At 36.8% G+C, this 15,459-nt stretch overlaps 1 protein-coding gene across 3 annotated transcripts in view; it reads right to left on the bottom strand.

Moving 5' to 3' along the window:
• ADAMTSL1 (ADAMTS like 1) overlaps nucleotides 1-15,459 on the bottom strand; it is a 1,021,291-nt gene that overhangs the window by 267,116 nt on the left and 738,716 nt on the right. For all 3 annotated transcript variants that reach the window (XM_034967210.2, XM_063594468.1, XM_003822608.5), the window contains 2 exons: nucleotides 10,435-10,509; nucleotides 7,040-7,197 (listed from right to left, as the gene is read on the bottom strand). In XM_034967210.2, the coding sequence (XP_034823101.1) occupies nucleotides 7,040-7,197; nucleotides 10,435-10,509 (233 nt within the window). The remainder of the gene's footprint in view (nucleotides 1-7,039; nucleotides 7,198-10,434; nucleotides 10,510-15,459) is intronic.

Here is a 15,459-nt window from a genome sequence, read left to right on the forward strand (position 1 = left end):
TGCCCTCTCTCACCACTCCTATTCAACATAGTGCTGGAAGTTCTGGCCAGGGCAATTTGGCAGGAGAAGGAAATAAAGGGTATTCAATTATGAAAAGAGGAAGTCAAATTATCCCTGTTTTCAGATGACATGATTGTATATCTAGAAAACCCCATTGTCTCAGCCCAAAATCTCCTTAAGCTGATAAGCAACTTCAGCAAAGTCTCAAGATACAAAATCAATGTACAAATATCACAAGCATTCTTATACACCAATAACAGACAAACAGAGAGCCAAATCATGAGTGAACTCCCATTCACAATTGCTTCAAAGAGAATAAAATACCTAGGAATCCAACTTACAAGGGATGTGAAGGACCTCTTCAAGAAGAACTACAAACCACTGCTCAAGGAAATAAAAGAGGATACAAACAAATGGAAGAACATTCCATGCTCATGGATAGGAAGAATCAATATCGTGAAAATGTCCATACTGCCCTAGGTAATTTACAGATTCAATGCCATCCCCATCAAACTACCAATGACTTTCTTCACAGAATTGGAAAAAACTACTTTAAAGTTCATATGGAACCAAAAAAGAGCCCGCATTGCCAAGTCAATCCTAAGCCAAAAGAACAAAGCTGGAGGCATCACGCAACCTGACTTCAAACTATACTACAAGGCTACAGTAACCAAAACAGCATGGTACTGGTACCAAAACAGAGATATAGATCAATGGAACAGAACAGAGCCCTCAGAAATAATGCCGCATATCTACAACTATCTGATCTTTGACAAACCTGACAAAAACAAGCAATGGGGAAAGGATTCCCTATTTAATAAATGGTGCTGGGAAAACTGGCTAGCCATATGGAGAAAGCTGAAACTGGATCCCTTCCTTACATCTTATACAAAAATTAATTCAAGATGGATTAAAGATTTAAACATTAGACCTAAAACCATAAAAACCCTAGAAGAAAACCTAGGCATTACCATTCAGGACATAGGCATGGGCAAGGACTTCATGTCTAAAACACCAAAAGCAATGGCAACAAAAGACAAAATTGACAAATGGGATCTAATTAAACTAAAGAGCTTCTGCACAGAAAAAGAAACTACCATCAGAGTGAACAGGCAACCTACAAAATGGGAGAAAATTTTTGCAACCTACTCATCTGACAAAGGGCTAATATCCAGAATCTACAATGAACTCAAACAAATTTACAAGAAAAAAACAAACAACCCCATCAAAAAGTGGGCGAAGGATATGAACAGACACTTCTCAAAAGAATACGTTTATGCAGCCAAAAGACACATGAAAAAATGCTCATCATCACTGGCCCTCAGAGAAATGCAAATCAAAACCACAGTGAGATACCATCTCACATCAGTTAGAATGGCAATCATTAAAATGTCATGAAACAACAGGTGCTGGAGAGGATGTGGAGAAATAGAAACACTTTTATACTGTTGGTGGGACTGTAAACTAGTGCAACCATTGTGGAAGTCAGTGTGGCAATTCCTCAGGGATCTAGAACTAGAAATACCATTTGACCCAGCCATCCCATTACTGGGTATATACCCAAAGGACTATAAATCATGCTGCTATAAAGACACATGCACACGTATGTTTATTGTGGCACTATTCACAATAGCAAAGACTTGGAACTAACCCAAATGTCCAACAATGATAGACTGGATTAAGAAAATGTGGCACATATACACCATGGAATACTATGCAGCCTTAAAAAATGATGAGGTCATGTCCTTTGTGGGGACATGGATGAAATTGGAAATAATCATTCTCAGTAAACTATCACAAGGACAAAAAACCAAACACCGCACGTTCTCACTCATAGATGGGAATTGAACAATGAGAGCACATGGACACAGGAAGGGGAACATCACACTCTGGTGACTGTTGTGGGGTGGGGGTAGGGGGGAGGGATAGCATTAGGAGATATACCTAATGCTAAATGACAAGTTAATGGGTGCAGCACACCAGCATGGCACATGTATACATATGCAACTAACCTGCACATTGTGCACATGTACCCTAAAACTTAAAGTATAATAATAATTAAAAAAATAAAAATAAAAAAATAAAATTCCGTGGAGATACTGACAAGTGGCCATTCTGATTCCTGCAATATCTTTTTCGAAAAGCAATGAAGTGCTTAAATTAATATATAATGCATCCACCAAAAAACTTTTAGAACTAATCAATAAATTCAGTAAAGTTGCAGGATAAAAAAATCAACATATAAACATCAATAGCATTTCTATACACTAATAAACCATTCAAAAAAGAAATTAAGGAAACAATCCCATGTATAATACCTACCAAAAACCCCCAATATTTAGGAGTAAATTTAATCAAGAAAGTGAAGGACACTGAAAACTATAAAAGATTGATGAAAAAATTGAAGAAAACACAAATTAATGGAAAGATATCATGTGTTATGAATTGGAAGAATTAATATTGTTAAATGTCTGTACTACCCAACACTATCTACAGATTTAATGCAATCTCCCCCAAAATTCCAATGACATTTTTCACAGAAATGGAAAAAAAAACCCTAAAATTCAAATGGAACCACAAAATACCCCAAATAGCCAAAGCAATCTAGAACAAAAAAGAAAAAAGCTAAAGGCATCATACGACCTGATTTCAAAATCTACTGAAAAGCTATAATAATCAAAATAACATGGTACCAGTCTAAAAACAGACACATAGACCAATGAAAGAGAAGACAGCCCAGACATTAATCCAGAAATTTAAGGCCAATTGATTTTCTGACAAAGTTGCTGAGAAAAGGACAGTAGTGTTTGGAAAAACTTCCATATGTGGAAGAATAAAATCAGACCCATATCTCACACTATACAGAAAAATCAACTTAAACTGGATTAAAGACTTAAGTGTAAGACCTGAAACTATAAAATTACTAGAAGAAAACATAGGTGACAATCTGCAATTGGTCTGGGCAATTTTTTGAATATGACCCAAAAGTACAGGCAACAAAAGCAAAAATAGATAAATGGGATTACATTAAACTAAAAAGCTTCCGCACAGTGAAGAAAACAATCAACAGATTGAAGAGACAACCTACAGAATGGAAAAAAATTGCAAATCACACATCTGATAAGGGGCTAATATCCAAAATATACAAGAAACTCAAACAACTCAATAGCAAGAAAACAATCTGACTGAAAAATAAACAAAGGATCTGAATAGATTTTTCTCAAGAGAAGACATACAAATGGCCAACAGGCATATTTAAAAATGCTCAACATCATTAATCATCAGGGAAAGGCATTCGGTACTATAATATCACGTTACACCTTATAGAACTGCTGTTATCAAAAAGACAAAAGATAAGTATTGGCACGGATGTGGAGAAAAGGGAACCCTTGGATACTATGGGTGGGAATGTAAATTGATTCAGCCATTGTAGAAAACAGTATAAAGATTTCTTTAAAAATTTGAAAAACAGAACTACCATATGATCCAGCAATCTCACTCATGGGTATATACTCGAAGGAAATGAAATCAGTATGTTGAAGAGATATCTACACTCTCGTGTTCACTGCAGCACTAGTCACAACAGCCAAGATGTGAAATCAACCTAGGTGTTCATCAACAGACAGATAAACAAAACGTAATATGTATGCACAATGGAATACTATTCAGCTTTGAAAAAAGAAGAAAATCCTGTCATTTTGACAATGTGGATGAACCTGGAGAACATTATGTTAAATGAAATAAGCTAGGCCCAGAAAGAGAAATACTGCGTGATATTAATAATACTTCTGTGTCCAATCTAAAACAATTGACCTAATAGAAACACAGAGTAGAATATTGGCTACCAGGGGGTTGGGGTGGAAGTGAACTGTGGGGGAAATGTTGGTCAAAAGATACAAAATTTCATTAGGAGAAATAAGTTCAGGAGATCTACCTACAAAACCGTGGCTGCAATTAATAACAATGTATTGTATTTGTGAAAGTTGCCAAGAGATAGATTTTAAGTGTTCTCAACACAAAAAATTGATAAATACGTGAAGTAACACATATATTAATTAGCTCAGTTCAGCTGTTCCCCAAAGTCTACATATTTGAAAACATGTTGTATATGATGAATCTAGTTTTTACTCATCAATTAAAAATTAATTAATAAAAATTAAAAGAGAACTTGTTTCAATTAGACTGTTTTAACAGAATGTCCACATCTCAAAAATAAAATCCTGCCATGCCTTGAAGAAAAAAAAATCTTCAAATAGCTGTTGGATAGCTCTCTGTGAAGACCCAGATAGTCATGGCCTCTGTGTAAGCACCACACTGATGGCTTTCTGCTGTATGTTTGGTTTATTCCACTTTCTGAATCACCTGACTTCATACCACCAGATTGCCAGGGTAATGACCCCATCTCAAGGATGATGCTATTTTGCTGATTGTGAAGATGGATTCTGGTGTTTCTAATGACGTTTGTCAAGGTGAGGTTGGTTTGAGACTTAGGTACATGGCCATTTAAATCTATAAAGAGAATTTGATTAATCAACTATACATATGTATTATATACACAATGCAAAAGAGACTATACTTTGAATGCTACTGAAAGCTTAATTCATATGATATATATAATTATAAAAGCTAAATCATGAAAAATGATAAATAATCAATAGTAATATCTTGTTTTCAGCTATTTCTCTGAGGAAAATTAGGGAAGAGAAAGTTGTTTCATTACGAAGTACTAGAAAAAAGATAATTTTCTTCTTTTTTTCTGTACGTACTTCAATAATTTGGCTCATTTTAAAGTTTAAGCAAACTAATTTAAGAATTACATAATCTATCTTAGAATAACTTTACATTTATTTGATTCCCAGTGTTTTCTAAAGAAACACTGAAGAAAAAGATATATACTCTTAGAAGCAACACAAAATATTAAAAGCGTTCTGGACCAGAAGTAAAGAGATGTGATTTTCAGTGCTGGCTTCCCATCAGTGTGAACTCAGGCAAGTCACTCAACTTTCCTGAAGCTAAGTTTCCTTGTGGGTATAATAGAGATGTCAGCATCTGCTCTATTTAAACAATTGTTGTGTGGCAAAAATTCTTTATTTATCCAGCACTTGTTAGTGCTTATTAGATTCTTCTTATGGAGATATGAAGACAAATACAATTCAGTTTCTTCTCTCAAGGAACACAGAGGTGGGGAGATACAGAAAGAAATTTGGGGTAGAGTCAAAGAATACTCCTGGAAGGAGGAGATCTTGAAGAAGAAATAAGAGATAGTGAAGAGAATGGAAGAAGACAAGATAAGAGCATTCCAGGTAGAGGGCACAGCATCCTGCAAAGGTAATGAGTTATGAGAGTGTAAGGTGCTGGGGGACCTGCCCATCATTCAGGGCTGAAACAGAAGGGGAAAAGTCAAAGGTGAGGTTGGAAAGGTGGGCACAATCCAGCTAAACCAGAGTAGCAGATACTGTGCTATGGATTTGTCTTCTAACCTAGAGGCAATGAGTGAAGGTGAGGGGTTATGAAGGATTAGGAAAGGGATTTTAGGAAACGCACTCTGAAGGTAACATAGGCAATGAAATCAGAGGCTGGTAAACTAGCTCAGGGTCCATGGTACTAGTTCAGATGAGAAAAAGTAAAGGCCTGCGCTAACGCAGTGGCAGCAAGGATGGAGGAGAAAAACCAATGTTGAGAGATAGTTTGGATGAAGTCTGACCGGTGGCATATAGAAGGGAAAACAGGGTGAATCAAAGGTTTCTGACTTGCCTGGGCAGACAGTGTCTTCATTTATAAGATTTAAAACAATAAAGATTATAAAGCAGGTTTCTGGGGCTCAAGTTAAACTTAGGCATGTCGGGCTTGTTGTGCCTATGGGTTATTCAAGCAGAGATGTGCAGAAGGCAACTGGATAGATGTAACACATTTGACAATGCTGTGAGCTGTTCCAATGTAAGTAATATTGCTTGAATCCAGTTACATAATTTCAGTATGTGTATTAACTCTCACAAGGCCACTAGGGAAATTACTATAGTATACTTGGTCTATTTAATGGTACTCGAAGGGCTTCAAAGAATAAAGACATCTTTCACTTCTTTACTGGATTTTCTTGCTTAACGGAAATCATTTAACTACCTACAGCATCATTTCTATTGTGAGCTACCTCGGATGGCTTGTAGCTTCTTGCTCACGTTCATGTGGCTGGCGTCTGGACTGGATTAAAAAGAACTACCATGCAGATGGAGATGGAGGACAGTATTTGGGAACCTTTCTCCCTCCAACCTTACTGCCTATTGCATTTTCCTATATGCATTCTTACTTCCAGCTGCCATGGGGTCATCAAGTTTTAGCTTAAATCAAATGTCCTCTGGCTCCAGGTCCTATGATGAAAAATTTATGGAGTCCTGGACACATTACAAGTTTTACAGCTTTACAGCTGAAATCCGTCAGGTCCTCCTGACCTACTGAAGGAAAAAATATGTTTTATTTTATTGTGATTCCCAAAAGTTCTTCTAGTGTGTGCATTTTTCCAGCAGAATGTGCATGTTGCTTCCAGCAATGTGTTTTATATTACCTTGAAGACTAGGGAAGCTCTGATAGGAGGAAACAACTTAGTTTTCTTGCCAGTACAAAAGAAAACAGAGCTTGCCATTGGAAGAATGATCAGTTGACCAAGTTGATGGATAATTAGTTTGTTTTTCTCTTTTACTGAGGATAGCCTATATAAGTCAATGACTGTATCAAAACTATTTTAAAAACAATCTATAGCCACCAACTTATGATACATTGGCCTCTTAGGTGGGGTTATTTTATTAATTACATAATAAAGATTGTATTAATTATATAATAAAGATTTCCTATGACCTTGAAATATCATATGTCCTCATAAGGTCCAGGATGCAGCTAGCTCAACACCCTCAGATTAAACATTTCCTGGGTAACAAATGGGCTTTCCAAACATATGTCAGAACCAAAAGTCGCTCTCTGCTCAGGAAATTATAAGTAACATCATTTGGGATGTGGCTTGAAAAGGAGGTATCTAAATAGGGCTCACCTTGACAATGAAATCTGCTGTGAGTGGTCCAGCCATTCTCAGTATCTCTTTGTCTGGAAATTTCTGGAAGTCCACACTAGAATTGTCCACAAGGAAAGTTCCTGTGGAGCTGAGACTGTTTTCACCTTTAGCCCCCTGGAGGGTTTTGGTTTCCAGATCTATATAATCAAACACATGAAGATGAGAGAAATATGTTCCTAGGGCAACCACAGGCAAGCACATTTCATGCAACAGTGTTTAGAGCTAGGTAAGGGAGACACATCATTCTTTATATAGCTGACAAAATTGAAATTGTGATATCAACAAACTATACAGGCACTGCTGAGTCACATAGGAATTTATGCTGGAGTTGAAATTATTTCAAAAGTCATTAGCCAGGCATTCAAGGGTTCCTGTCAAAAAAATCTTTGACTCTCCAGATGATGTTATTTGGGCATCCCGCTTTACTGCAACCCTATTCCTTTGACTAAACCAATTCTCATATGTCTCTTTTTGACTTCAGTCTTGATGGCCCTCAGCCTAGGATACCCTCCAGTTTTCTTTTTGCTCTACAAGATCCAGGGTGTATCTCTGAGTTGCCTCAGTACCCGTATGATTTTATATTCGTGAATTAACCTGTGTTTATTTATACTTTCTGGTTACTTACTGCACTGATGCTATTGCTCAAAATGAGGAAACGATAGTGATGTAAGAACAAGAACTATCATTTTCAGTATTCTCTTTTTAAAATCCATTTTGATACTTAGTTCAGCTTTATGCATATATAAGGTATTTCACAACTGCTTAAGATAGAAAAAAAACCTTTATTTCTGGAGCATTCAAATCCAGATTTGGCCAATGACAAAGCCTATGAAGCATGTTTTGTTGTAGAAAATCAGAGCATGCTGGGGATGATGGTCATTATGTTGTGTGATTCAGAGAAGACTAAGTTCTCATGTGACTGAGGGGTGATTTAGAACAACTGTCTGTTATGTTGCACGAAGAAAGATGGATGGACTAAGGCTAATGGGTTCCAAAACTTGACAAGAACGTTTGGTTTTGGCAGAGATTCCTCAGCAGAAAAATGGAGTGCTTGGGTGGGGCTCTGGGTTAAAACAATTTTAAGGTCTCTGGAGGCACTCAAGTACCTAAAGTACTTGTATTACATTATTGTAGAGGGGGTCTACTTGTAGTTCTCTATTGCAAAGAATATCAACAACTGGAAAACCTTGGTGTTCAATTAAATGCCCAGTGATTCTCAGATGAAGTCTGTGGAGCCTTTCTTCTAGAGTAGGCCAGGCTTCACTCCCTTGCCCTGGAACAGAGGGGATCCCACCGAAAAATACAGGGCACATTAAAGGAATATTGGAGGGAGGAAATCACGTTGTTGTCATCAGGGGAAAGCAACTGCACTAAATCTCCTTCCTTCAGCCTTCATTCCTCAAACTGCCTCACAGGCACTTGTAGAAATATTTCTAGGACATCAATTAACTTAGTTTTAGGAAAATCTTGCAGTTGTAGACCTGATCTGAGCATCTGATTCCATTTTATCAAGAGGCTTACAGCTGTCCTTCTCAAGGTACATCTAATTAAAGATGAGCCAAGGGGGCAGACTAGATCGCCTCATCTTATTCTGGTTTGGTCCAAAATATTTAAGGTTGGTTTCACACTGTACCAGCTTCTGGGAGTGAAGGGCAAAAGAGAAACAGGGTATCATTCACTCCCACATTCATTTTGCTGAATTATATTTCAAATACAATAAAAGAACACACAAGGAAAAATGATTTAGCTATACATATGCTACCAATAGTATGTTTGTTGGGAGAGAAAAGCAGGTTCCAGTTTGCTTTTCATCAAATGTTTAGGATAATTAAATCAAACAAGGCCAATTCTTCAGCTTCTTTGTGATCACATAATTAGGAAATCTAGGAGACTAATACATTTATAAAAATAAATTTCCCCCTTAAATCTACTCCTATGGGTTCTTTCTTCCGCAATGAAGAGTCAGTCCCCCACTTGGTGATGATCTTGGCCTGAATATTTTATTTCAGTATCTGTTACTGCTCACAAAAGTACTATTTTTGAGTGGAGAGTTAGTTGAGTGGAGAGTTAGTGGAGAGTTAGTCCTCTCCAATTCTCAAATGGGGAAAAAATGAATCATTTGAGTGGTAATAATACACACACATACATTATCTTTTGACATGTGAACACTATATTTTACAAGGTTGTTCAGGATTAGAAACAAACTTGAATCCATAGAAGGTGACTTAATCAGCATTTTCTGGTTTTGTCTGAACTGTACCTTACTTATTCTTTTACTTCACAAGGCCTTTCAAATCCCACCTCTTCCATGACATTTATTTATTTTTATATCTAGAAAGACTACTGTAGGCTATCTTGACTTTTATGGGCTTCAATTTGTCTTCCTCTTGTTTGCCTTTTTAGCGTGATTTCATTCATAATCCAACTACTAAAAAATAATACTTGCTATCTAAATTGGTTTCACAGGCATTTGTGTAGGAGGGGAGAAAGGACAGACGATAGATGGCTTTGTGGAAACCCAGGAACAATCACAGTGGAGGAAATCAGAAATGCTCAAGGAACCAACTGAAGTGAAGCCTTTCAGTGAAACTGAATTTTATAGAAAATGCTACCATATCCCCTCCCATCCTCTTCTTTGTTTATAGCCTATAATTTTCTTCTTGTAATTTACAGGTCTGTATCTAAACAACACTAAATAATAAGAAATAGGTGGCTCTGTACTGCTGCCTTGGCATGATTGAAGATCGATTTTTGCACAAACCCTGGAGGAGCCATGCTGCCATTTGATCTTTGGGGTTATGATTACCATTCAATCCTGAATCCCAGTAGCTATCTTTAAGATATGAGGGCCCTGAATTTTCTTTAAAACATGGGATGCTTAGTTACACCATGATGGTTTTCTTTAAATGCTACAATGTTAAGGTTGTTTGGTGTTTCTATGTTCCTCTGGATTGACGGAAGTAATGAAACATGAAAGTAGGTAGAAAAAGAGAATGAAGGAAGAAAAGAGAAGGGGGTTAGAAGAAAGAAGAAAAAAGGAGAGGCAAGGCAAAAAAAGATTGAGATTGGAAAGGAAGAAGAAAGAGAATGAGATATAACACTCACAAGAGCATAAACATGTGCTTAACCCATGAACAACCCATTAGGAGCATCTATTTTGTATTTTTCAGGATGACTGTGGTTAAAGATAATTACTACAGGGGTTTCTGCCATCTCATCAGGCAACTAAAAGATAAACAGAAGCACTCAAAATATCATATTATGATAGAGTAGAAAGATTTGTATTCTTGTGTTTTAATCTTTTCTGGGAACACAAAATAAATAATAATGACTACAATTCCCAATTCCCAAAGGAAAACAATGGAGTTACTTACATAAGTGATCAGGACCTTTTAAGACAAGGCGAATATGTCTACTTCCATAGGGAATTGCAACCACAGTATCATCCGCTAGAGAGAAACAAAGCAAAATCTTAAAAGCATGTCACTTGACACAAAATTATTGATTGCCTTCTAAATAAAGGCACAGACTTACATACCTTAAAAACTACAGTTTTTTTTAAGTGTTTGAAATGTGAAGGCCAATATTTAGAAATCAACATTTTCACTTTGCTCAAAATAAAATATGCCAAAGATGCTAGTCACTAGTTAACTCCTAGAGGATTTGGCCTTTTAAAAAATAGGAATTTTGATATACTGAAAAATTGGTTTGCAAGTTTTCATTTTCGATTTTAAAATCTGGTCTTATATGATCAAAAACACTTGTGCTGAATTAAAACATAAAAATTCATTATAATGTTTAAAGGATGAATTTATTACATCAAAATCTGGACTTCTCTCCAGCAGAGTATCTTGGATGAGTAGAACAGGTAAGAGAAGTGAAGATATATTGGTATGCTCTGAACACCCCAGGGGCAGAAATCATGCCTTCTAGTTCTTAAATATCCTTCACAATATCTATTCCTAATACTATATGTAGTAAGCACCCCATAAGTGTTTCTTAACATTTCTCTACACTATACCCTATTTTAAAATTTTTTTTAGAAATTGACTGAACCACAGATCACTTTATAATAGATTTCTTTTCACTCTATTTATAAATTGAGCTTAAATTCATTAGACGCAGACATTTTTAAAAATTAGAGCTATATTACATGCATCTCAAATACATCATAGGCATTCTTAATCAGAACTCCATTTGTAATGACAATATCTTATATTTTTATGGTACTGCAGAGTTTAAATTTCACCTAAATTATACTATTTACTCCCTCACCCAAAACTTCTGACATCGGCACAGAGGATTTTCTGATGAAGAAATGAAATTTCTGGGAAGTACAATGCATAGTCCAAGATCAAATGGATAGAAAGGCACTTCAGAAGACAAGAGAAAGGCAGGTTTTAAAATATTTACCAGCATATTCAGAAGCCCTGTGTGATTCTTTGTTCATACTTATCTTTTTTATTTAATATATATATTAAATATATATTTATATACATATTTATATATATTAAATATATATTTACATACATATTTAATATATATAAAAATATATACATATATTTTTACATATTCTTTTTTTTTTTTTTTTTTGAGGAATCTCGCTCTGTCACCCAGGCTGGAGTGCAGTGGTGTGATCTTGGCTCAACTGCAACCTCTGTTTCCTGGGTTCAAGCAATTCTTCTGCCTCAGCCTCCCAAGTAGCTGGGATTACAGGCGCCCACCATCACGCCCGACTAATTTTTGTATTTTTAGTTGAGATGGGGTTTTACTATATTGGCCAGACTGGTCTCGAACTCCTGACCTCATGATCCGCTCACCTCAGCCTCCCAAAGTGCTGGGATTACAGGCGTGAGCCACTGCACTCAGCCCTTATTATTATTATTATTTTGAGATAGGGTCTCGCTATCACAGTGTGATCACAGCTCACTGCAGCCTTAGCTTCCCGGGCTCAAGAGATCCTCCTACTTCAGCACCCCAAGTAGCTGAGACTGCAGGTGCACACCACTACGCCCAGATGGTTTTTGTAATTTTGTAGAGATGTGGTTTTGCCATGTTGCCCACGCTTGTCTTGAACTCCTGAACTCAAGAGATCCACCTGCCTCGGCCTCCCAAAGTGCTGGGATTGCATGGGTAAGCCACTGCACCTGGCCTGTTCAGACATATTTTTTTTAACAGTGTACATAATTATCGTATCATTGGAAGGATTTAGGTTAAATAAGATAATCCCAATTGTTACTCAATTTCTCTGAACCTTAATATTATCATCCTATCTTTAGGAGAATTTAGTTTAAATTAGTGAATCTCAGAAGTTACCTGACTTCTCTGATCTTCAGTTTCCTCATTTGTAAAACAGGGAAAACAAAACTTGCCTTATACTATTGTCGTGACTAGATATAAATATAGACATGAATCTAGATATAGGGATGTATAGCCTGGAACACAGTAAGTATTCTGTAAACATTATTTTCCTCTCTCTACCCCAAATCTCTTAAAGGACAGGGATTGAAAAACTATTTTTTTTAAAATTGTGTTTCAACTCTCCAAGGCCCCTAGCACATTACCTGTTGAATGAGAAAAAAGAATCATATGCTCCCAATTCCTTCCCCGGAGAGGTTACATTATCGAGTTCTCTACAAAGTTGAATATTCCACTCATAATAAAATCTTATAGCTGTTTTTAATGTCATACATTGTTGAATTTCAGAGAGCTAAGAATTTGTGGTATATAAGAACAACAACAGAAAAAAAGTGTAAGGGGAATATAGAAAAGGAACCAAAAAAAAAAAAAAAAAGTTAAGATTAGGCCTACAGAGCTTTTTTGGTTTGTTTGTTTTTTGAGATGGAGTCTCACTTTGTTACCCAGGCTAGAGTGCAGTGGCGTGATTGTGATCTTGACTCACTGCAACCTCCGCCCCCTGGGTTCAAGTGATTCTCCTGCCTCAGCCTCAAGTAGCTGGGATTACAGACTTCTGCCACTGCAGCCCGGCTAATTTTTGTATTTTTAGTAGAGACGGGGTTTCACCATCTTGGCCAGGCAGGTCTTGAACTCCTGACCTTGTGATCCACCCGCCTCGGCCTCCCAAAATGCTGGGATTACTGGAGTGAGCCACCACACCCGGCTGAGACTGGGCCTACAGAGCTTTAAACGCCTTGCATAAAGACATGACTTTTTAAGTTTGCAAAAGAAACTCAAAGCAGTTAAAACAATGGGACTTTCTAGAAATAGAAAGTCTTTGTTTACCCACAGGTCAAATAAAGTGCAAGTAAAAGGAAAGCTTTCTGTTTGGCCCTGCCATGCTCAGCAGCAGTCTTCTGACCCACACACAGCTCATGCAGCCTCCCTCTTGCTCTGCTGGGAAGTGACTCACATTCCATAAACTGAAGCATTAATACCCTAGCTTTTGGCTGATGCTGTAATATCTGTATGTTCCCTAAAGAAGACAGGGTGTGGTAACATTTGCATACACCCCCAAAAAAGAGAGGAGAAGAACCTCCTAGAAAGTTGTTGAGGAAGAGGGTATATGGAGAAAGTAGACCAGGTGAAATAGTATTTTCTGATGCCCCTTGCACTCACCTAGTCAAAGAGAAATGAAGCAACTCAGGCTGGTACAAACTCTAGCAGTTGGCAGCACATGGCACAGAAGTAGGAAGAGCCACAGCCTTCTCTTATATATTATTCTGAAAAGGGCTGATGGACCCCTGGCCAGACATTAAACGATCTGCAAATTCATTACTTTATTCCACAAATATTTTTGGAGTGTCTTTTAGTGTCAGGCTCCATGCTAGGTACTAGGGATTCAGTGACAAAGAAGATAAACAAAGCACTAGCCCCACGAGATGGTCCTGAAAAAGGGATCTAAGATAAAATATGGGGGAAATACAAAATACTACACCCCACAGATGAAATTCCCAAAGCATATTCATTCATTTTTTTAGGAGCCCTGCACCAAAGAAACCCATTTCACTCTATTTAACCCCGTGTATACCTAACATGTTTATCCATAAAAACTTTTTCTTATGTGTCATCTGTTAAAATCAGCTGATATATCTTAGGACATACTTTAAGGAACAGTACTCTTAATTTAACAAAAAACAAAATAGGGAAAACAATTAAAAATTTCATTTTCTGCATGTTCATAAAAAGCCACTTTTGAGTTGTTTATGTATTAATAATTGTCTCACTTTCTGATAAATCCTCAATGATTTGGGATGGATTGGAAGATGCTTCTACTTGGCATCTATTACAATATTGTGCACAGAGTGGTGTTTAAGATCTCTTAGGATGTGAGAGCAATCTGGTTGCAACACCTGCCTCCTTGGTGATTAATGCCATTAGTATAGCTGGCGAGGCAGGGGCCACATCCTCTCCCACCGTGCTGCACATTCCTCTGGGTGCCCTTTCCTACAAAGGCGCACTGTTTTACGATTGAGTGCATCTGCCCTAATCTATTCTGGCTTTGTTGACTGAACCATGATGCCAGTCTTCAGGACATATTTCTAGCTTATTAATCAACAATTCTAAATGATCTGCTTCAGATACCAGATAACCCATTTCTCCATTCAATGAACAAAATTTCCATGGGAATCATAAATTCTGTCATTTCACAGATATGGGTTGCAAATGTCTTTTCTCAAGAAAATTCTTCCCAAGGACTGTACCTAAAAGAATTCTTCAAAAAATATCTATCTATATGTATATCACACAACTTTCTATATAGAATATTTTATATTCATTTTAAAATCTTGTCATATGTGGATGTTCTGCGTGATTCACAGCTGTGTCAGAGAAAGGTGATGAGGATAATATTTTGAAAGACAGAATTTCCTATTCTGATATCTGAGTTTATCTTATTTTTAGATCCGTTGATGAGTTCATGTTTTTAAAGACTCTTCCCTCTATGCCTATGGAGCTGATACTTTATTTTATTTTATTTTTAAAAATGAGAGAGTCATTTTAAAATACAATTGACTATGTATAAAAATAGTCTGCCAATCTTGAGGAGGTTTAAATGGTATGTTTTACATCTTCATGACAGTTTTATTACTCTTAAAATATATCCAACAAAATAAGAAGTTGAGCATCTGAGGCTTTCAATTTTTCTCCCTGGTTTATCTGTAATTGCACAATAGAAGATATATACTGGACAGGCCAAACAAGATGCCCTCCTCATTCCCATCTGGAGAACTTCATCCTTCCATTTGCCTAGGCCAGAAAACTTGGAGCCATCCTCTACTTCATCTTTATATGTAATCAGTTAAAAAGTTCTGTTGTCAAAATACCCTATTTCATTGATTCCAAGAGGGACAACTTTTCATGCTTTAACATATATGAAATCAGAATACATCTCACAATCAGTAGTATCTTATATTCCCTCTCACTCAGGCAATAATCCTGAC

Source organism: Pan paniscus, chromosome 11 (genome assembly GCF_029289425.2).
Source record: "Pan paniscus chromosome 11, NHGRI_mPanPan1-v2.0_pri, whole genome shotgun sequence".
In the NCBI taxonomy this organism is placed as follows: Eukaryota; Metazoa; Chordata; class Mammalia; order Primates; family Hominidae; genus Pan; species Pan paniscus.